This window comes from Pleurodeles waltl, chromosome 2_2, assembly GCF_031143425.1.
Source record: "Pleurodeles waltl isolate 20211129_DDA chromosome 2_2, aPleWal1.hap1.20221129, whole genome shotgun sequence".
NCBI classification, from domain to species: Eukaryota; Metazoa; Chordata; class Amphibia; order Caudata; family Salamandridae; genus Pleurodeles; species Pleurodeles waltl.
In genome coordinates this window covers 1,026,989,730-1,027,014,340 of record NC_090439.1, presented here as the reverse complement: position 1 = coordinate 1,027,014,340, position 24,611 = coordinate 1,026,989,730, and the positions used below count along the sequence as shown (strand labels likewise).

Sequence of the window (24,611 nt, the reverse complement as noted above, 5' to 3'; positions counted from 1 at the left end):
TTGCAGTGCATGCTTACCCATCCCTCTGCCCACCGCCATTCTGCCACCACCCACTTATTACTCTCCAGCTGTCTGTCCTGTTTCATCATCATACTTCCTCAGACTCTTGTTTCACCCTCTTTCATCTACCTCTACACCACCTTCATCACTCTCTTTACTTCATGAAACTCATCACCGTCCTACTTTTCTTTACTCGAGCTTCTGTCATGTTATTTCTTCTCTTCCCTTCTTCACAATATTTCCTCTTATTTAATCCACCTTTTTCAATACCACTTTTTTCTGTTATCCTTCTTTGCCTTTTCCTTTACCCTCTCATGTCCTCCTCTAATCAACCTCCATCTATCCTCCCTCCATACCCCATCACCTTTTGCTCAAGATTTTGCAATTTTTTATCACGTTCATTACCATTTGAAGCAACATTTGTGAAGAATGTAGCTTTGTGTTTTTTCAGGCCGTCCAACGAACGGACATCACTACACCCACAACTGAAAACTAATTAATAGGTAATAGTATTTGTGCCCTAAGTGAATTATACAATCAAAATGGCCCAAACATCACATGCATTTGAAGCTCATATAAAGGTCTTGTTTATAAAGATCAGGGAAACCTAGCAGTGCTGAACTTTTTATGTCGCTGGCAGAACAGAAAAGTTGTATTCTTATCAGAAATGAAAGGGTGAGTAGCAAAAGGTATACCTTTCAAGCCCCAGATTGTTGGAACATCTTAGGAGAAAGTGTATTAGCTCACTATGGGCCATATGTACTAAAGCATTTTCCCATAGACACAGAATGGGTAAAACCCTTTGATACATCTGGCCCTATATTATTTTATTGGTTAGGTCTGGTGGGGTTACAGTAGCAATATAGTCAATGTCTATGTATTCAAGTAACAGAGACAATTTGTTGGGCGAGAGTAAGTGTTTGGTCACTGGCACACAGTGCTCTTCAAGCACCTCAGGAGATCTGGAGTAACCAGGACAGTGGCACAGAGTGTCAGTGGTGTTCTTCATATAATGGGTACTCGCAATGCTCCTACCCATGCTGTGTCTGTGTTGTGTTAGTACAACTTGGCAAAATACTTTTCACTTCAGACAAGTGATGTTTGACATTGGCAGTGTGTTGTTTACATAGTACTACAAGTTAGGCACAATGTCACAGCAGGAGGGAAACAAAACACACACACACGTACTAAGATATATCATTTGATCATATGCACATTTTCAGTTACTTTCCTTGGGATGGTAAAGTCCTATCAAATTGTTTCTGTTGTATGACTGTTTTAGCTCTAAATTAAAGTGGGATGGGAGCTTGCAGCCTATTTAGATATAGTGAAAGTGTTGCAGGTACCCCTAATGTTCACTTGTGCATGATAACAGCCGCAATACCTACTGACTTCACCTCTGTTCACACGCACTTCAAGTATCCAAAGGCACTGGTGCTTTTCATGAAAGTTGAGCAATTAAGCTGAGAAAGCGAGGGTGCAGATAACGTGAATCATTAAGTAAAAGAGCAGAATATGTTTTGTAATGTTGAATGGGGAATTCAATGCTGAAGGTTTGTAAGTGATGGTGTGAGGTCTTAGTGACGAAGAGGACATATGTGAAAGGGATACAGAGAAAGTGTGATTTTATCCCAGATTACTTGGTCTCTGGTAATTCCATACCCAGGGCCGGCTTTAGCACTGGTTTTGCCTAGTGCAACATTCCTTATTGGCACCCATCCCCACCCAGTTACCTCCTTCTCCACAATTTCCTCACTACCACCCTCCAACAGTGCCTCTCGTCTCTAAAAAGCCCCCATCTTACATGCATTTTATTGGAGGCGGCGCATTCTGGTTGGCCGAGGCAGTGCCCTAGCCAGGCAGAACCTACCACTCCCATCAGTGGTGGGTGATTACACTCACTGTATAACCTGCGCTCACCCTTGGGTAGCATGGCCCAGAGCAGTCAGGGGCAATGTGTAAAGCAATGGCACAGCACTTCCACACAACAATTACACTGAGCATCACAAAAGAGACTTCACACATGGTGTATGTAAATGTAAATAAAATTTGTATTCAACACACACAATATTAACACAGCATGTTAATCATGTAAATCTGGCCATTAATCACATTTAGAAATATTTCTCACAGTGCTAGGCCCAACTGTGTTAAACACCATAAACAGTATGTACACCTGACAAAAGTAATACTTTCCCTCCCAGCACCCGCATGCAGTGCCAAAAGTCAGCATGAGACCCACCCTAGTGATTACTCCAATCCAATTTCACACGATTGAACGATGCACCCCGGTTTACAATGCTAGCAGCCATAAGTACATACAGAGACCTGCAGCACTTTTAATTAGCTTTGAGGCCGGGCCGTACATGTAAAACTCAATGTCAACCATAAGAGGCCTCTGGCCACAAATTATGACTACGGCACACCAGTGTGTTATTTTATCAATCACCCGCACTCACCCCCTTAAATCTGCTCTGCGCTGTTATGCAGTGCCACAGATATCAGGCGGCTTGTACACACACACTCACTCTTAGCACACAAATGCAGTGCACTGATATCCGGCCAGTTAATGTCACTGTGTTAGAAGACAACCTGGGCCTCAAACTGCCCTCCACCCGCCAACCAGTTCCTGCTACCATGCCCCCCAGCTGGAGATGAAAGCAACCTTTTCCTGAATATTCGGCTGCTTGTGGCCGAGGTCACACATTTCAGGATCCCAGCGACAAGGTGAGGGGAAGGAATTAGGAAACAGTTAACACATGGAATCTTGGGCACTACTTGGTGGGAGGGAGGGTTCCCTCAGAGGTCTGCAAAGTACAGTGGGAGGGTCGCTGGGAGCACATGCTAGTCACAGTGGCGCCCAGCCAGGTACTCCAATACCCAAATAGTTACCAATGCCGCACCTCCCGGGAAGGAGACACACCGTTTGGGGCATGATGACTTGAGCTGCCCTGACAATTCCAGTTGCACATAAAGAGTTATCATGTACCCACCTCCTTGAAAGGAGGCACAACATCTGGTGCACAATGACTTGAGTCTCACCGAAAAATTCTGATCCCCCACACAAAGTGCTCAGTGCCGTACCTCCCTGGAATGAGGCACAATGTCTGGGGCGTGAGGACTTGAGTGACCCCACACAATTCGATCACACATGAAAAGGTTTCCAATACAGTACCTCCCCGGAATGAGGCACTAGTCTGGTATGCAATGATTTGAGTCTCACCAGGCAGTTCTGGACAATTACCCAAAGAACTTTGATGCCGTACCTCCCTGGAATGAAGCACTACATCTGGAGCGCGATGACTTGAGTTGCATCAGACAATCCGGTCACACTCAAAAGACGCAAGTTCAGTGGTGCCACATGAGGTAGAATGCGGCACTGCTTTGGGTGCACCCTCACTTCCAAGGGTCATAACCTACGAATCAGACACTGCACATACTGAGAATGTAGTCAGGTGTCACATGAGATAAATGCAACACACTTGAAAAAAGTGGGCCAGGCGGGGTCCCGCGACTGGTGAATCCGCTCACAACAAACAAGATGCTTACACGTGCAGTGGTCCCACGATGAAGGGCCATACTCCTCCAGTGCGGGCAGTACTTTGAAGACTCCACACCAGGCAATTCCTGTCTCCAGGTGCAATACTTCAATGCTCACACTGCTGCTGCCAGGCACGGAGGAGTGTACTGCTCTCCAGATGACATCAGTATATGATGAAAGTCCCTCTCGGGAGGTCTTTGATGTCTCTGAGACCTCCAGAATGAACAGGGGACAAATCAACAATCCCTTGGACCACACAGTAGTAGGTAATCTTCCCAGGCCAGCCACGATGCAGTATGGGTGCGCGGATCTCTTCCAAGGGCAGTAAATATTCCTGTGCATAACAGAGTTCTCTAGCAGTGTGCACAACGCAGTCCAGCGATAAAGGTCCCATGTCCCTGCTCGTGTATCTATCTCTAAGTGGCTGACGTGTGGTACTCGTAGTTATACTCAAGTGTACCTCTTGAGTGGGGGTTAGTTAATAGGGTTCCCTTTTGAACCACAGATGTCTACCCTAAATTTGAATCCTTTCTTCCTGGAGTGAAGATCTTTATTATTAGTGGTGCCATCATCTGGCTCAGAGAGGCCAGGTATCAAAACCTCTCCCTCTAATCTATCCATCAAATGGCAGAGGTCTGTTGTTCCAGTTGACTATGTTTTATAGCTGTCACTGTGGAATGCACAGATGTACTTTTCCTCTGCTTCCAGTGGAAGGAGGCTGAATTAGTTTTTAGAACATAGAAATGAAATGCCCACTTTCCAGAAGTGGCATTTCTAGGGTATTATTGACAAATAACACCTTTACCATGAGAAAGGGTTTGTCATTGTGAATCAAATGATAGTAAACCTCATGAGGCTGCAATCCACTATTGCAACCAGAATTAATTATACAGTTTTCTCCCATCTATCCTTTGGGCAGACCATCTCTCATGGGCAGTAAGAACACACATGGGTATTCTGCACTCCCAGGGCACATGTGCCCTTGGTATGCACAAGCCTTCAGGGGCAGGCTGGACACATGTATAGGACCACCAAAAGGTGCACGTGCACCCATACAGGCCTGCTGTCACAGGCTCAGTATATATCTGAAAAAACACTGGCAAGTTGTGCCAGGCTCAGTATATATGAAAACACCATTGTGCAAGAGTACACATTTTGACAGGCTGTGCCAGGCTCAATATACCTGAAAACACCATTGTGCACAACTGGGAAACAATGGCAGGCTCAGCACCTTTTTAACCACTATTGTGCAAGTGTACACACACTGGCCTGCTGTGTCAGACTCAGTATATATTAGACCACCATTGTGTAATTGAACACTCACTGGCCTGTTGGGACAGGCTCAGTGTATCTTAAGGTACCACGGACCTCAGTGACATTCTGGTTAGCACCACTAACCGGTGGAGAAAGGGAAGGTGCATTTCCACCCTGTACACATTGGGGCACAGTGCCCGGAGCCCTAAGGCCACTACCAGAGAATCAGCCAACCATATGGGAAAGGCCGACCCCTTAGGTATGGAAAACCCACATGTAGGTTATTTTCTAGCAGGGAATGGCACACCTTGGTGTACCTGCCGTGCCTCATGCCTACCATCTGCTCCGCCCTCTGGGGGTGAGTGGGGGAACACTAGGGGAAGGGTATGGGAGATGCCACCCTGAACACAGGTGTACATGCACCCCCCACAGGCCTGCAATGTCAGGCCTAAGACCTGGTTGACAGGGTCTCCTAGTGGGTGGCACACTCAGTGCAGCATTCCACTAGTAGCCAAGGCCATACCCGCCCCGGGTGGTTGTACGACGGAACACCGATTTCCTAAACAACTAGTGCCTTAACAACGAGGTCGGAACACCGACCTCGTTGCTACTACTAATGATTTTACCACGAATGCCTTAACAACGATTTTCGTTGTAAAGGCATTCCTGATAAAAGCATTACCCCCCAACCCCACCCCAAAACCTAAAAGCCTCTGACCCCCCACCCCCTCCCCAAAACCAAAAACGCCTCACCCCAAAACCTAAAACCCCCTAACCCCCACCCCTCCCCAAAACCAAAAACGCCCCACCTCCCCAACCCCGCCCCAAAACTTAAAACCCCCTGACCCCTCACCCCCTCCCCAAAACCAAAAACGCCCCACCCCCCCAACCCCACCCCAAAACCTAAAACCCCCTGACCCCCCACCCCCTCCCCAAAACCAAAAACGCCCCACCCCCCTAACCCCACCCCAAAACCTAAAACCTCCTGACCCCCCCACCCCTCCCCAAAACCAAAAACGCCCCACCCCCCAACCCCACCCCAAAACCTAAAACCCCCTGACCCCTCACCACCTCCCCAAAACCAAAAAACGCCCACTTACCTTAGTCGACCCCTTGTCACCTGCGTCCTCCTCCTTCGCCATTTCCCTTCTTTGTACCTTAACCACGCATGTTCGTAGTTCAGAACATACGTAGTTAAGGCACAAAATAACGGAGTCGTGGTTAAAAAAGGCGCTGTTGCGCTTTCGTTAACCACGACTTCGTTAAAAAGACTTCGTTGAAAAGGATGTTTCCCGCCCCGGGTATGTGGTGTACCTTTTTAGAGGGCACTAATGGGTACAGCATTGTAAACACACACTAGAGTGCCCTTTTCTGGCATGTGTAGGAAGGGCGCACACACTTTCCTACTGCAGTATAGTGGGAAAGTGCCCGGATTCCAAAGGCCATGTGAAAAGAGTCAGTGTTAAACTGGGAAGAAAGAGCAAAACGTTTCAGGAAAATCCCCTAAGAAGGGCCATGTTCAACACATTTCATTTGTTCTATAGCACCTCATACCAATGAAGGGTGTCAGAGTGCTTTACATCACACACACATTATACAGAGATAAATCAGTCTATAGGAAATGTCACATAAGACAATGAGGATTGCAAGGTGTAGAAATGACATGTCATCCCTATTAGTAGGTAGTATATTTTAAGAGTTATTTTCTAGAGAAGTACAAACTCAAAATATAAAACTTGTTGGGGTTGGCTTTACTAATATGAATGTATTTAAACCCAAACAAGCATTTTTTGGCACCAAATAAGGATAATGCAAGACTGGGAAAAACAATGTTCTAACCTACACCATGTAGTTTGCATGCTGCTCTTTGATGAGTTAATAGGCCACCGTGCTTCATTAGGATTGTTTATTTATGAACTGCAAGTAACAAAAGGATCTCTGTGAGAAAAGCGGTACCAAACTGGGCTATCTACATAAAATATAGTTCTGTGTGCTGCACGGTGCACATTCTTTGCAGCAGGCACATTAACTGTATGATGAGTCAAACGTGCCACCAGAAAAAACTCCTTTCTCTCTCCAGCAGGAACATTAATCACCAGACTTATTTTGGCATTTTTATTGTACCTGAAGACTGCTGGACAACTATGCAACAAGTGCTTTTAAACTTGTAAGTTATTTTTAAACACAGCGCCCCCCAAAGCTCAGCAAAACGTATGTCTGCACCGGTCGCACTACCCTAAAGCCGGCCCTGTCCATTCCTCTCACCCTTTTGGAGGAGCACAGCGGGTAAATTCAAAATTTCTGGGGGAGAGCCACAATATTTTTTACCCAAGTATTTTGATAATTGTACCCTTCAACCATGCATTCAATTTCCTATTTTCAAAGCACTCTGTTTAAACATTAATTTAAAACCATAGCACATTTAACAATGTAGTATTATTTTTATTCCTTGCCCCTGTCGTGATGCACTCTTCTCCCTGCCGTGGAAGTCTGTCAGTAGTATTAGGAACTAGGGCAACCAAAAAGTAGGAAGTAGCAACCGGGGTCAATGTATAGAACTATTGCTAGGTACAACTTTGAGGACCTCCCAATGAGCTCTTTGTGAGTTCCCAGCTTTACTGTTAGTAAGTGGAAAATGTCAGATTGGACTAATATCCTCCTCAGTACCATGTTTAGAGGATCATGAGGCGAGCAACCTTACCAACAAGGTCCGCCCTACCTAGAAACATAAAACAGAAATTCTTAGCAAATAGAATCGAGCACTCCCCAACTTCCCATACTTCGGTTAACCCATAAAATGTCACCTGCCCATTAGCCCAACTTTTTGTCTGTCTTGTTCAATGTTTACAAACTAGGTTTATTTCTTATTTTGTTACATTGCACACACCAGCGACCAAAGGACATCTGGACACCTACCAAGGGAGTAGCCAGAAATGTAAAATACTCCAACTTTGACCTACATGCCTGCGGGACCTCCATGTAGGGCATTACCAGAATCCAATTTAGATTTTACTCAATTCTCCACCACTGCCCTGTGAGGGCCTTGGGTAAAAACAGGGGCACATTGTTGAGCTGACATAGTTTAAGCCATCAGTCCCTGACCAATGTGCCAATTTTTTTACTGAAAATAAGATTACAAATAAATCCAATAATTTGTACTTTATCTGCAAACTTAGGGCCTGATTTAGGTCTTGGAGGAGGGGAACACTTCATCACAGATGTGACGGATATCCTGTCTGCCATATTACGATCCCATGATATCCCATGGAGATCGTAATAAGGCGGACAGGATATCCGTCACGTTTGTGACAGAGTATTCCCTCTGCCGAGACCTAAATCAGGGCCTTAATCAGAAATTTGAATATGACAGGTGGGCAGCCTAATGGCTCCTGGCAAAGCCCTCACACAGCAAGACCTTTGCTTAATCACAACTGGTCTTCAGTAAACTATTTGCGAGCCACCATCCACCATCTGTGCACTGTGTGAGCCCCTGAAGTTTTCGAAATAGCTGCTGACATGTAGATTTAGAGACATTCCCTTAAGACTATAGGGATAAAGGCATAATAAGGAGTTTTAGGAGGGCTCAAAGATAGATTTAAAAGAAGGAAGAGAAAATCAGAAGCCTTTAGTTTTCAGGAGGGAGGGTCAAAGATAAACTTATAACAAGGAAGGTATAGGCATGAACACTGTATTTTAGGAGGGGTCAAAGTTAGATTTGGAACATGGCGTCAATAGATGCTGAAGGTTCCAGTGCATGAGAGCTCAGAAGATATACTTATCCCTTAAAGGGCTGAGCCATGAGATCATTCTGGCCTGTTATCACTGCTATCTCAGCCTTGTGCGCAGGGTGAAAACCGGACTTCTGGGAACCAAGAGGTTCGTTTAATTTCAGTAAAACCTTACTTTTTGGATGTGGTTTGTTCATTTAGTCCGATGCTGGTTGCTGACTAGCAGGTTGGGGCAGTTATTGGCCTGCTGGTAGGGAAGGGGTTGAGTTCTCCTAGCTGCAACTACACAATTAAAATGGATGGGACCACTATAATTCTTTGTGTGACATTTGAGACCACAGAATTGAGTCTGAGGGTTCTCCTGGGCGATGTCTGTACCCATTGTGGAGAGGAGAGATGTTTATCCTTCCTGTGATAAGCATCTGAGGAACAAGAGGGAAAGGATACCTTGGGCCAGATTTATACTGCCCTAGCGTCACCTGAGCATCACTTTCAGTGACAATCTGGTGGCGCTTTTCACTGCACCATATTTACAAGGAGGCATGAAGCCACTTTTTGGGGCTTAACACCTCCTTGTAAATATGGGCCCCTCCGATGCAGTTTTCTGCCGCAGAGGGGCGTGCAATCGATGTTGCTGTAGGCATTCCACTGCAACTCTCATTGCTTCTGACGCTGCCCCAGATCTACAAGACGGCGTAAATATGAGGCAGCGTCAAAAACTAACTCCACCTCAGGGATGGCACCAGCATGTCACAACAAGGAAGAATACTTTTATTCCTCCTCACTTTTTGCTCTTTCTATGTGTGCATTCTGCAGCACACATAGAAGGAGCAAAAGGCCATGAATAATTTTTTATGTGCAGGAAGCTGGCCCTTCCTGCACATAAACAATCATTCCAAAATTACGCTTTGGTACTTCTATGTGTGCTGCATCTTGAAGCACACATACAAGTGCCAAATCACCATTGCAGATTGTTTTTGTGCAAGAAGGGACAACTTCCTGCACATAAACAATCTATCCTCTCAACGCAGATACCCTTGCACTATGGCGCAAGGATGCCTGCATTGGTGCAGGCAGCTTAATTCAGCAGCGGCACAGGGGGAAACACAGGAGTGCGCCGTACTCCTGTAAATATGGCGCATCCCTGCAGCACTGGAGACAGAGGACCACCCAAGGGCCTCTTCTTGACTCTCTTTCCCCTATCTGATTTTCTACTCTTTCCATTGTTCTAAGAGGATTTGCAGTGCATGGACGTCTCCATCTTCCATAAACTGAGGGTTGACTCATGCTGAATAAGATGCCATTAGTATACAGCTTGTGTACCCAGATGACTTTTATGGGTGTGGTAACACCATTTTTTAGTGAGAGATAGAAATAAGCAATATAAGCTTGCCAGGTTCCCACTGAAAATCAGCAGGCTTACAATAAGCTTATTTCTGATTTATATTTTGTAAAGCTGCTAAGTGGTAGTAGGTGTAAAAGGCACTCTGAGCTCTTCGCTGATTAGAAGCATGCACCGGAAATCAGCGTAAGTGGAGTAGCTGCACACTTTGTCATTTCAATATGGGAACGTCAAAGCATAAATCCTTGTTGAATGTGAGGGTCTATATTCCTAAGGAAAATTAGAAACGGCGTCTGGTTCTTACTTATCTGAGGGATTAGATAAAACAAGGATCTAGGTAGACATAAGATCAGTGATGATGATAAATAGAACAGATAAAATAAAGGGTGTAGGTGGTCTATTTCTATTTGCAAATGTGGGAATGGGTCCCCACTTACTCCTCAAACTAGACCACAAAAGATATGTAAAATACATAAGAACAAGATGCAGTAAGACAGGGTAAGAGATTGTAGGGTAATGTTAGTCAAGGACAAAACGAATAAAAGAATGAAAGAAAGATGATTCTAGCTCCTTGGTTGGTGAAGGGAAAGCAAGTGTGTTTTTTTGGCAATTCCATGATAAAATTCTTCATGGAGGTGAATGCATTGTTGATCTATTGGAGCGCAATCTGTATGTGACTGTGACCAGTGGTTTTTTTCTTGTCCTCTCCTGGTGAGAGCAGAGTCCATGGTTCTCCTTTAAGTTGCTACAAGTATGCAGACGTGCAAATCACCTTGAAGCTGTGCCTGCTTGGCCCGCACCGTTCACTTTAGTAGTATGAAAAGGTCTTACTGCCTTTTGCTAGGATGGTGAACAGCTTACCAAAGGCCCCCCAATGTGTTTGCAGCTAATTTTGGTGACATGTTTTTGATTCCAAGGGATATGACGACATCTCCACAAAACAAAGACACACTTATGTCACATAGATAAGAGGAAGGTGTGGTGGAGATTTATGTCTTTGCAGTCTCATTGGCCTTTCTATATGAGGATTCAAGTTATCATATATTTTTAGATAAAGATGCACCAGGAGCAATCATATTGCCAAAACATACCTAAGGTCACTGGTGACATTTTCTTGTGCTCCATTACGCAGCTATAGTGTAGAATACGGTCTGGACATTTACCCAAGGAGGCAGAAGGAATTTCATTTGGGTAAATATTCTGTGCAAAACTGTGGATTCTTGTTGGATAGGGCAGGTGAGGTTCTTTTGTGGCCGAGTCACTCACACAGGTACTGACACACCCACACTCACACACCTACTCACAAATGTACTCAGACACTCATGACCCACTCACAGACCCACTCAGACTCATGTACTCACTCACAGACCTACTCAGACACTCAGGCACCCACTCACAGACCCTCTCAGACACTCAGTCACCCACTCATTGACCCACTCAGACCCTTATGCACCCATTCAAAGACCAACTCACACATGCACCCATGCAGCCACTGAAAGACCCACTGAGGTGCTCATGCTCACACTTACAGACCCATTCCGAGACTTATGCATGTGTGGTTGAGTAGTTATAGGGGGTTGGCTACAGGGCCTGGCCTGTCCAACCCCGTCGCGCATGACCGGGGCAGTGTGCAGCAGTGGTTTGATTTATGAACAGAAATTAAAATTACTTTATGTTAAAAAAAACCATAGAAATTCACTTAAAAAACCAAAGGTTACAGGGACGTTGTAGTTAGGACCTGAATTTACTCGCACAAAACCATAGAAATTCTGCAGTTTTAGTTATGGTTAGCTCAAGTAACTATAACTTGTACCCTAAGGCAACCATAACTCATGCACTCGCCATGCACTGCTAATTACCCAACATATTACTTCACTTGTGACATCTCTGATAACATCATTGATAATATCAATGTAACATTTGCAGTAAGATTATTTAGGAGAAAACTGTGCATGGCGGGGGTGTGAGTTATAGTTACCTTAGGGCACGGATTATAGGTATTTGAGCTAACTATAACTGCTGAATTTCTATGGTTTTTAGTGAGTAAATTTAGATCCTAACTGTAACATCTGTGTAACCTTTGGTTTTTTAAGTGAATATATATTATAGATCCATATATATATATATATGTATTTATACACACGTACCAGTTCCTTAAAATACAAGGACATGCTCAGACCACTACTGTTGTTCCAAACCAAGTTTATTACCGAAATGGCTTCCCCCGTTGTGTTTCGGCCGTTGCCTTAATCACGGGTAATCAAGGCTATGGCCGAAATGCGTTGGGGGAAACCATTACGGTAATAAACTTAATTTGCAGCAACAGTAGTGGTCTGAGTGTGCCCTTGTATTTTGAGGAGCTGGTGCCTGTTTACATTAAGGACTGCCAGAGCCCAACTTAGACCGCCACACAAGTTACATTGGAACTCTGGTTTTGGTGTATATATATATACATACCACCATCATATATATGTGTATATATATATATGATGGTGGTATATATATGTATACATATATTTAATATGTATATATTACAGTTGCCAGTAGCTAGCTATAGTTAGGACCTTGTTTAAATTAAAAATAGTTTTTTGATTTGCCTATATCCTTGGTACCGTTGACTAATCTTCTTGAATTTTTCCAAAAAAAGTGTGCCCAAGAATCTTGTTCTGCATGGGAAGTTTCGGGGTGATCTGTCAAGCAGGGCCAACAAAAAGAGGGAGCCAAAAAAAGGGCACTTCCGATGTTAATTCCCATAGAAATTGAACACAACTACAGCCCAAACCACTGGATGGAATTACACCAAACTTGGCAGAAAGGTAGTTTTTGGTACTTAGATTACGCTTTTTTGTTATTTAGTGTAAATCCATTCAGTAGTTTAAGAGAAATTAAAGGAAAACCGAATTTGTATATCTAGAGGTGAAAAGGCGTCGGGAATCCTCCTGATCTCGTGTCGAGATCTGATTGGCTGCCAACACTTCAACCAGGAAGCGTATGCAGCCATTTGGAGACTCGGCTTCAGGCGAGTTTAAAAAAAAAAAAAAAAAAAAAGGAGGCAAGGTACTGTTACCCTAACCCACTAACCTTGGTCCAGGGATCCCCCCAGAGACCATCCCAAGGCTAGAAAGCATTTTTTAAATTCACATCTAAAATTGCAGATATTTGTGAATTTCAACATGGATTAAAGAAAGTAAATGCAAGAGCGGTCTCCTTTACTTGCTTTTCAATTTGACCCTGGGTGGGCCAGGTCCCGGGGGCATTCACAAAATATAGGAGGAGAGGTGAAGGGACACCACCTACCCGGGTAAATCAATTTTAATGTATGCAAGGGGGCCTACCATCTCCCTGGGGCAAAGTAATGAGTATATATATGCGGGGGGCCTCGCGGTCCTCCGCCACCCTGGGGACTGCCACCTCCCCGGGGCAAGGTCATGTTTAAACGTATGCTGGAGGCCTGCACGAACCCCTGCACCCCAGGGACGACCACCTCCCTGGGGCAATCCATGAATGGGAGGGGCCACACAACCCCCCATGCCCCAGGAACTGCCACCTTCCCAGCGCAATACATGTTTAAATGTATGTGGGGGCCATGCGCCCCCGCACTCCAGGACACACCACCTCCCTGGGGCAATGCATGTTTAAATGTATGCAGTGGTCGCGCAGCCCCTCCGTGCCCCAGGGAACTCCACCTCCATGGATCAATGCATGTTTAAGGGTATGCAGGGGGGTCTTGCGAACTTCCACCTCTCTGGGGCAGTTACAATATAAGGAGGGGGGCTGACCCTCCTGGAGCCATTTATTGCCCCGGAGACTGCCACCCCCAACAGCCGACTCCTGCTACCTCCTGATGTGCCCACCTTAGGGAGGTCGCTGTCTGCTTTTCCTTAGCAGGAGCTGTCACAGCTCCCTCCAAGAAAAGCAAGCATAACTCCGCTTGTAGCAAGCCTGAGCTGTCAAACAGATCCTGCCTACTGAAAGTGTAGTTTTCATCTCTTTCCCTGCCTGCGTGCAGGGAAAGAGATGGAAACATTGCACCCGCAAGCAAGGAGTTGCTATTTAAGCAGCTCCCTGCTTGGGGTAGCAATGCCGGCTCTTGCGGGAGCTGGTGGGTCCACGAGGGCACCAAGGCTTTCCAGCGGTCCCCGTAACCTTAGACTGGGTGCCCTTGGTGGGGCTACGGCAATCATTAAAACGTGTCCTACGGCAGGGGCCCATGTGGCCCACTCTCTTTTAAATTAAGTGTTTGGCACCCGGAAGGTGGTAGTCCCCGGGCCCTGGGCGGGGGGGTCCGTGCAGCCCCCTAAAAATAATTTAACAGTTGCCCTAGGGTGCAGGTGGCCCCCAGAGGGTGGTCTGCATGCCCCCCCATAAAAAGTTTTAAAATAGGCCCATAAAGGTGATGGTCCCCAGGGCCCAGGGGGGACTTAGTGGCCACACTAAGGCCCGTATTTATATATTTTTTAGTGCTGCGTTTGCCTCATTTCTTGACGCAAAAACGGTGCAAACTTGCTAAATTCAACTGTATTTTGTAAGTTTGCGCCACTTTCGCGTCAAAAAGCGGCGCAAAAGCGGCGCAAAAAAAGTATAAATACGGGCCTAAGATTTTTTTATGCAGCCACTGGTAGGTGGTGGTCCCTGGGGCCCAGGAGAGTCTGTGCGCTCCCCATATATTTATTGATTGCTGTGCCAGGAAGATGGTGGTCCCTGGATGGTCCGCGTGGCCCTGCAACAATTTTTATTAGGTATCCTTGGGGAGGAGGTGGTCCCTGGGGTCAGGGGGGCCCATGCAGCCCCTCCTCAATATATATATTTTTTATGTTGCCCTATTAACCTCCAAACCCCTTTGGCTGTGCGTGGTATGGAGTTTGGAGCTTAAAGGGGGATGACCGCAGGGCTTGGCAGGAGGCCAAGCCCTGCGGCCAACCCTGCCACGCACAGCCAAAGGCCATGCGTGGCGCAGGGTTGGGTGGGTATGGCGGGGTTGGCTGAAGGGCCTGGCTGCAGGCCTGGTCCTGCGTCCAACCCCTGCCGCTCATGGCCAAAGACCGTGCATGGCGCAGGGTTGAGTGATTATAGGGCGTTGACTGCAAGGCCTGGCCACAAGTCAGGTTGTGCAGCCAACTCCATGGAATTGGGTGGTTATAGGTTGACCGCAGGGCCTGGCTGCAGACCAGGCCCTGCAGAAAACCTCCGCTGTGGATGGCCAAAGGCCATGCACAGTGGTGGTTGGATTGACATATAGTAAATAAAATTACTTTACGTTAAAAAAAACATAGAAATTCACTGAAAAAAACAGAGGTCACAGGGATGTTATAGTTAGGAAATAGAATTAAAAAAAACATAGATTTTCATTTAAAAACCAAAGGTTACAGGAACGTTATAGTTAGGCTCACATTTTAAATGTAAAAAAACATAGAAATTGAGCAGTTATAGTTAGGTGTTTTTTTAGGTAACTATAACTCCTGCACTAAGGTAACTATGAGTCGTGTCCACGCCAGGCCCTGCTAATTACCCAACATATTACAACACTCCTGACATCTTTGATAACATCATTGATAATATGATTGTAATATTTGCAGTAAAACTATTGAGAAAACTGTGCATGGTAGGGACGCGAGTTATAGTTACCTTAGGGTACGAGTTATACTTACTTGAAATAACTCTAGCTATAACTGCTGAACACCTATAGTCTTTCTCAGGATGAACTCTCAGAGTCACTAACCTGCGCTCAACCCACTGGTAGCTTTGACACAGTCTAGGGAGGCTTAGCTTAGAGGAAATGTGTAAAGTATTTATGCAGTACTAAAACAGTAATAAAGACAAAATGCAAAACAATAAAATACCAAAATAAATTAGAAACATGGAGTGAAATTTAATAAAGAAGTTTAAGTAAAAACAGCACCATGAAGCACAATTTGACAATAACAGTCAATGTTCACAGCAGAACAGGACCTAGGCACAATTTGAAGCTGACTGTGTTGGAGCGTGCGTCAGAAACTCTAACCAGGTTCCTCCTGGGCAAAAGATTTTACATTTTAACTTTAGTCCATCAAGTCTCAATCTTTGCCCTGAGTACAAGAGGGGCAGCAGGTCCACTCTTCTTCAGGGCTCTTCTCGGGTCACAGACAGCAGGTCCAATCCTGTCTTCTTCTGTTTTGCCACAAGTCCAGAAGTGATGTGAAGTGGGTGCCTGGAACTGGCATGTGTATGCCTGCATGAGGTAGTGGGTGAGAATGACCCCCTGAGGATACCCTAGCCAATGAGGTAAAGGTTACCAGATCCACCTATGCCCACTATGGGCATTTTTAAGTTTTCCTGAAGCCTTCAGCCACACTAATTATGGGCTCTGAGAGATGATGTGTTTGGGGAGCGTCCCACATCTAACACTCAAATCCAGTTTTAGGCAGCCCCTGTACTCCCAACAAACTCAGTTAACGAAGTTTAGTAAAATCAAAGTTGAGTATCCAACAGTGGATACACGTAGAGTGTTTTGGCATTCTGTTTCCCTCCTTTGAAGTGTGCCCCAAACGTTATATGGAACCCCAACACACCTGTCAAACAAGCTATGACACTGCAGTTCCACTGGGATTGGGCTCTACCTGGCTGGCAGGTCAAAGAAAATGACCCTGTTCAAGTGTCAGCTAACATTTGCCTGTGACAGAGGCACACCAAATGTCATATGAAAACCCCCAGCAGTGCTGTAAAGAAGGATGTGATATTCAAGCAAGACTTGACACTTTAATGTCAGTTAATGCCCATTCAGATCAGCCTATTGTTTGCTCCTAGGAGCAATTCCCAACCCCTCCACAGGGGAGCCATTATCTGCCAGATGACCATTGGAAGGCACTCAAATGCCTTAGAAGCTTTAGCAGGAAAGACAGTAATGTTTTTAAAATTTGACTTAATCAAGGAATTGTGCTTGTAATAAATATTTTTAAAAGTACAAGAATTAATTATATTGCTGTTTCCAGTCATGTTTACATTGTCACTGAAGTGGATGGCACAATGGGTGCTGCAGTTCACTTGAACCATTTAAAATACATACCCTGGGTATACTTTGGTGCCTTATTGGTAGGTTAAATATGGCAATCAGGAGTATACCAATTGTACCATATTGAAAGAAGGAGAAAAGCACTTTACCAATAGTTAGCAGGAGTAAACCGCACAGAGTCCTGTAGCCAGCAAAAATAGGGTTCACCAAAAAGGCAAAAATATGGGGTAACTCTGCAGAATGGGCAAAATATCCAACATGAAACACCAGATTTGCCAAAAAGTTAGAACTTTACTTGGAAAATATGCTTTTGTGATTTAGTATAAATCCATTCAGCGTTTTTTGAGAAATCAGCATTTCAAGTGGGGGTGGGCGATGTCCCCCAGCGGAGTTTTAGCCACTCCATGCTACATAATCGTTCACGGTCAGAAAGATGCCACTCGAGTACAAAATCTACTTGTGCGGCAACAAAATGAACTTGAGAAACAGCACCCTTTGGTGCACTGTGACGTGCTGTTTGTGCTCATTTTTCAACCTGGAGCGAGTTCTTGGTGCTAAAAATCAGGGTAAGCACAACATGCCTAACTGCACCCTTTCGCAGAACTCCACGGAATCTCACTGAGTTTTCGTGTAAGCCCATGGAATTCCTTGGAGTGAAACTCTGCGAGTTCCGTCCAGGCCTAATTTAAAGCAGGCTTGAGTTGTGAATAAAGTTGTCCACACTTATTTGCTTGGTTGACCCCCTACCCAAAAAAAAAAAAATGCCCATTCTGATTGGACACGGGAGCTTGTTCTCCCGCCTGCCGTTTCGGTACAGCAGTATCGAATGATCTGATTAGCTGGCCATAACACTGAAGAAAATGTTGCATTCACCATTACAGCACTTAGGGCCTTGTTACAGAGTCCTGAAAATGTTATGAAAAAGCCCATATGGGGGCAGCATGGGCATACCATGAACCCTAGAGCTAAGTGGGGGGGTCTCAAAGGACCTCCTCCATAAGCTAAAATTAATTTCAAGTCACCGGTACCGTGGGCCAGTGAATGGTGACACAGTATCCAGCGCAACACCCCTTGTTGTACTGCAGTACCATTGTCCCAAAAATGCTTAAAAAAAATTACAGACCCTTCGGCCAACTGCCATTGTGCAGGCTGTAGGTTTATGGAGTGGGGGTGCTCCACCTGCAGTTGCAGTGGTTTGTGCATAGGGCCATCCCACTGCTCCACACTGCTGAATACCACAGGGATTGGGCGTTCATGGGGGATGGGGCGCCAAGAGTAGGGTTGGATGCAAGGCCCAGCAGGAAGCCAAACCCGCTGGCCAAACCCTACTGCACACGTCTAACGTCCATGTGGAGCCGGGGAGGGATGTTAGGCGGCCATAGGGAGGGGGATTGGGCTGGTGGAGGTTATTAAAATTTTAAAAAGAAGGTGATCCCAGTAAAGTCTATGGAGGCATTTGGCATTCTGTTTATTAGGTGGGGGAATACCATTAAAAAAAGGGTAAGAGGGTATAATCCACCAAATGCAGGTGACTTGACAGATATGTTATGTGTCCAGAATGTGGTCAAAGACTATGTCCGTTTTGAGTGAAAAAAGTGGAGAAACCCTGCAGTATGGTGTAACAGTGCTGGATGATGGAGTGAGCGATTTAATCAATGATGTCATTTAGCATGCCATGAGTGATGTATTATGTGAGGTCATAAGCATTGCATGGCGAGAACGCAAGTTATAGTTAGTCCACTAAACTATAACTGGTGATTTTCAGGCAGTTTTCCATTTTTGAACATTAGTTCTCATCTCATTTCAGCACCTAACTATAACGTCACTTTAATCTTTGTTTTTTCTGTGAATTATATTTGATGTAGATATGTGGAGATTTCCACAGTTAAATGTAGCTGAAAGACAACATGTGGTGGAACAACGGGGACAGGGTTAATATGGAGAGGATGACAGAGCATAACCAGACTGTTGCGGAATGGAGAACAGTAAAGAGGTTAATATCACCCCTAAAATCATTGTGCAATAATTTCATCACTCTCTTTGGAGTGTACTCTGACCCTTATTATGAGTCAGACTGAGCAGTACCTGCAGGTGGAATATTGCGCACCCGATCACGACTGGCCCAGTGTTCCCATATCAAGTTTTCCTGGGAGAAGTTATACAAGTCCTGATTGTACCAGACAGTATTTTCTGCTGGTAAAATTCCATTAGTCTGTTCGGCAGCTGCCAGCCAGCACCACCGAGCATCTCCCCCTCAGCTAATTTTTACCACTGGCCCAAAGCCCATTCTGGGGGATTATCATGTCATTACATTGTACTGGCAGGGTGTTACCCTTTGTTGTTCGTATTTTGCGCCCCGGCAGTACCATGCAACTCATAACGAAGGTCTATGCCTGAAGGATTCAAATTAATTAGTAAAATCATTTCAGTGCTGATGTGTTGTAGTCTCATGATGCACGGTTAAAATAGTGTAATGCCAAGGAAATTCTTTTTTACAATTTCGGAATTGTTATCAACCTTTCATTAAATATCCAAATTTAAGGATAAGAAACACATTATTTTTTCAAATGTTTTGACTACTCCATTATACCATACAAGTTAAACGTAAGCATTAATCAATATATGTCAAACTCTTTTTATTTGGTACTAATCAAACAGAGACACTACAAAAAAATGTGGATATGAGGTATGTGGTTTGTGATGCATGTACAAACCACACACTTTATATCTATTTTTTTAAAACAATTGACTCTTTAACAGTGCAGTCATCATTTCAGAAGTCAGAGATATGTTTGTTTTCTGTCTATTGGAGAAACTGTTTAGTAGAGGAAATGTATTGGTTTTGGAAGTGCCACAAAGAAATACTTTTTTCTCCTTCCCTAGTGACAGTGACGCTGGTGAGTGGTTTCGCAATTGCTCATTTTGTGGTGACTCTGCAATAAGTACCCTATCGAGATTTGACTTGACATGTCGCCATAGCCCACGACTCCTCGCCAATGGCTACTATGTTTTGGATGAAGACAGCATCCTCAGCAATGAGGAAGGCAATTTAACCCTTTCACCAACGAAGACTAATGTCACTTACAAAGAGCGCCTAGTAAGGTACAGTAAATGAAAGCCTTTCATAATCACACCTTTATTGATCCTACCCAAAAGAACGTTCGTAGGAGAAGTTTGTGGGCTCATATCTAGTTGTGGGAACATCAAGCCTTGTCTTCTCTCATCATTCAACTTCATATGTCCAAAGGGTCCTTAAAGCTCCTCCACTGTCAGAGTGGGTGAAACCACGAAAAAACATTACCTATTGACGTAGCTGAAATCTTAGTACTGTCCCTCATGTCACAATGATCATCTACGCATGACAGTTTATGCATTATGTGAATCATAGCAATAGTAGTTTGCTTGTAAAGGGATGCACTGGGAAGTCGTGCTAGTGTGCATTCACTCAAGACTAAACGTCCGAACCCCTGTGGTATCAAGATTTAATTACATGTTTGGAGAATTAATCTGCCATTATGTTATATTTTAGCGTCTATACTAATAGTCTGCATTGAATTGATGATACATTTTTGATGTTAAGTTTTTTAAATTCAGAAATGCAGTTCTGTGCCATACTAGTGGAAATGTATTGGCAGAGTCATTTTGTTTTAAAGTTACTGTGACATGAATACTGATGACGATTTATTAATGTCAAAGTTATGGTTTGCATATTGCAATGTGAATTATTTTAATGATTACTGTGCTCCACTAATTCATTTGCATTAGCCTAAGTGAGGCCTGCTAGGGTTTGTATTCCTGATTGTGCAGAAAATGTCAAGTCATCTTGCTAATGTGTACCTTTCTTTCAGACTTCGTTCCCATGGGAAGACTAGTTTGGTAATTCATGTGTGTTGTTCTACACTTAGAGACTTGTTAGACTATGTCCTTGAAAAGGGAATATTTAGGACTGTGGACAGACAAGTAGTTAAAAATGTTTTGAATCTTGCATGAAAGAGTACAGATGGACACCGTTCTCATGACAGACTTGGGGAACCATGATAATGTTTCAATTTGGAGTTGTATGATCGATTGGATGTTGCCCCTTCATCGTCAGGTAGACTGACAAACTGACAAATTAGCTTCCCTGATGAACTTTGGTATGCTGTTCCCCAGCTGGACTTTGGTTTGTTACATTCTCCTTTGCTGAACCCCTTGGACTCTGAGAGACATTGTCCTCTCTACCCTTGTCCCTTGAAATGTCTTGCTGAGACTTAGATCTTGTTCCCTTGACCCTAAGAAGAACTTACTTAGCTTTTCTTTTTTCCAAAATTATTTTTGTCTTATTTATGCTTTTTTTGTATTTTGCCCACATTTGTCCTACCCAGCACATGTTAATTCCTGATTGGCTAATTTGTAGGGTTCACCCTTGCCCAGTCATCTGTATTCAGATGATCATAATTGCCTTGATGCGTATTAGACCCGAGCAGCACTTGTTTTCTTTACATCAAATGTTTTTATTGATGTTGTGTATGATCTTTGTAGAGTGTCTAGTTCTCTTAATGTTAGTGCACCTAAACTTGTTTCATTGCCTTGGTCAACCCTTCGTGATACTGTATCTTTATAACCCTGTCTTGAGAATTGTCTACATGACTTTGAGTGTAAGCTTGTAATAAAACCCCTTAACTTTATTCCTTGCTGGAGTTTTCCTTGTATGGCCAAATGGGTCATACTCTGTAAATTAATTGGTTTGTATTGAAATCTGTTTATAAGCTTGCAATTTAGTACTTCCAACATACATCTTAGGACAACTGCATTAAGAATTTTAGAATCTAGTAAAGGAACTAGCATAAGTACAAGTAATATGAATCACGCAGGTAATCATGTGGTATAGGAATTGAAAGTGTAATATGACGATGTTACCATTTCATTGTTTAACCTTTTGACATCGTTATGGTTATTTAGTCAAGACTGATAAAAACAATTGTATGAATTAATGGAAATGTATAATAGGTTGACAATTATTTGAAGAATAGTTAGTAATTATACAAGGTAATCATCGTGATAAATACTATTTGTGTTTGGTAAGTGATTCATAGTATGTGCACGAATACGAGATATAAAAAGAGGTTTCAAAATGGTGGCCGCATGGTTGACAAAGGCGGTAAACGCCAAAACGCGTTCCGTTGCGAGTCAATAAATCGATTCACAGTATTCTTGGAGTGCCATATCCTTTTTGGGAACCCTGGAGGCAAGTGGTATATATATATATATATATTTGTTGGCTTACCTGTTTTGCTGAATGTGCCGGGAACGCAGTGCTCCACATGCTGTACACTCTCCGCTCATGTGCTGGGCTGGGGCAGGGAGCAGGTTCTTCACAGGCAGGGGATGATAGTAGAGACAGTAACAAAGGAAGCACTCTATTCTTCACAGGGGAAGCAAAGAGCAGTGAAAGTGAAGAAGGACACTACAAGGCAGAAGTGGAGGTGGTGGCAGGGCCTGAGAGGCGAGAGGAGACAGAACTTTGTGGAGCTTTCAAGAGGTTGAGAAGATGCCAAAAACCCTTGTGGGAGGCAAGACTGCAGCACACACAGAACGAAGGATGGGAGAGAAGAGAATACTGTGTTCGCCGAGGGTCTTCTGAGAACAGAAACCTCTAGAGCTGCCCTTGGTCCTGCCACACTCCTAGAGGAACTAGCACTGGTGTTTGCTAAGGTACAAGGGTGCAGGGCTACGGCTGGGGAAAAATCGAGTGGGAAATAAAGTAAGGTTAAACGCAAACCAGGAAAGCTGATCTAATTCCTGCCTCACACCGTTTGAACTTTAATATCACAGGAAAGCCTGCCTAAAAGGAATAATAGCCTACATGTGATAAAGAGGCAAGACTAAGAAAATAAAGTTCCAGCTGAGCTCTGGTACAAAGTGTGCTTTTTACAACAACCAGAGCAAGCAACATGAGTAAAAATATATCTATCAAATCATGCAAGGCAGCTAGGGAAGTTCAATTAAATTTATTATATTAAAAACAGCAGAGGTGGGGGCTGCTTAGACATAGTTTTGCAAAAAGAGACCTGGAAGGTGGAAACTCTTTGATGCCAGAACCCAAGGTAATTACCCTGGCTTCGTCCCAGTGGGAGGGGGAGTTGGGCCCACTACCAGTTTGGTCTGACTGGCACACAAACTGCCTCCAAGGGCAGATGGCCTATGTCCTCTTGGATTTCACCTAGAACAATACATTTGGGTCAGTTTGCAGTACAGCAAACAGAATGTGGTGCAAAAGTAAGTATGATTGCCCCAGGGAGCTTTTTTCCTCATTGGTTAGCAGTGTCCAGGAGTCACCCCTACCAACTAGCTACTCAGCTGTACAAAAGTGGACTGCTGTTTGGGACCTGAAGAGCTGGACCTCCTCCTACCCAGAACAAAGAAGTGGACTCCAAGAGTCAGTTGGGTGACCTCCTGTGTGGCTACATGGATATAAACATCTACAAAGGGCCTTTTTCATGGAGTGACTAGTGACCAGTTGCATCTGAGAGAAGAATTTACCCTGCTGGTGGCCTGTAATTTGGTGAGTCTTGACCCCTAAGTGCTGTCCCTGCAGTCCTGGGAGCCTTGGTGGTGTCCAAAAAGACTTATTCTGAAATTTCTGAACAACGTTGGACTCCCAGACCTCTAAAGGACTGGGACCGACCATCCAAGTCAATCTGTCCAAGGCACAACCTCACTGGGCAAAAACAGCTTTTTGCTACCTAAAAGTCCAGTTCAGTAGACTCTCGCAACAAGCCTTTCTGACTTTGTTGCACCCTGCCTTTACCCACTAGAGGAATCAGCACTCCCAAAAGAAGTAGAATTTAGGTAGATGGTACAAATCTTCACTGGGCGAAGATTCTAAACTTGCTCGGATTGGGCCACTGATCATGTCTCCAGCCCTATATCCATCTCTTTATAGCAATAGAATAGAGGACATCCCAACTAATAACCATATTATTGTAAATGGAAGTCCCTATATCACCCAGGAAAATGTGGGCACTGAATCCATTGTACCAACTGGGTTTAGCTCTTTGACTTTAAATGGCAGTCCTCCAATCGGCAAGGAAAACTTCAACACCAAATCCATTGTGCCAACTGTTTCTAATTCTTTGTCATCACTCACAGCAAAACAAAACCTGATTGAGATCCCTGTTGAAACTTTAAAATGTAGGCAACATAGCGGGCTCCCTTAGTTGCCCTGATATTTCTGTTTTAGATCCTAATAATCAGCACAAAACAATGCTTGCCCCTTATGAGTCTAACCCTAAAGCTACTGGTTTTCTTGCACTCCCCCATCCCCCACCCAATGTGAACCATAGTCGTCACCCAGTCAATCTCATCCATGTTATTTCATGGAATGTGGCTGTATCATTCCCTAAATGGTAAAGTGTAGCTTCAACAGCCCATCTAGCATACTTACAATAAACCTGGGCCTTGAATAATATTATTATTGAGGGATTCTATTCAGTAGTTACTGCAGCTGCATCCTCTAGTTCAGGCAGAGAAAAAGGGGGTGTGGTTTTATTATTCTTAACTCTGCTCCTAGTAGCCGTTATTAAGACCTTTACAGGATTTCCTCATTATCAACTTGCTCTGAAATCAGCCAGGAAGGGCCATTATCTGTTACTCATTGATTGTTATAACAACATTTTTGATTCCACAAATCGCGAGGTGTTGACAGACGTGAAGGAAGACCTGCCTGAATTTGTCCCTATAAAGATGACAGATTGCATGCTCCCTTGGGCTGGCGAT

The 24,611-nt window shown here is 44.2% G+C and overlaps 1 protein-coding gene across 1 annotated transcript in view; it reads left to right on the top strand.

The window, feature by feature from the left end:
- TMEM71 (transmembrane protein 71) overlaps positions 1 to 24,611 on the top strand; it is a 160,771-nt gene that overhangs the window by 68,925 nt on the left and 67,235 nt on the right. The window contains exon 4 of the mRNA XM_069220774.1: positions 19,737 to 19,955. Within this exon, the coding sequence (XP_069076875.1) occupies positions 19,737 to 19,955 (219 nt within the window). The remainder of the gene's footprint in view (positions 1 to 19,736; positions 19,956 to 24,611) is intronic.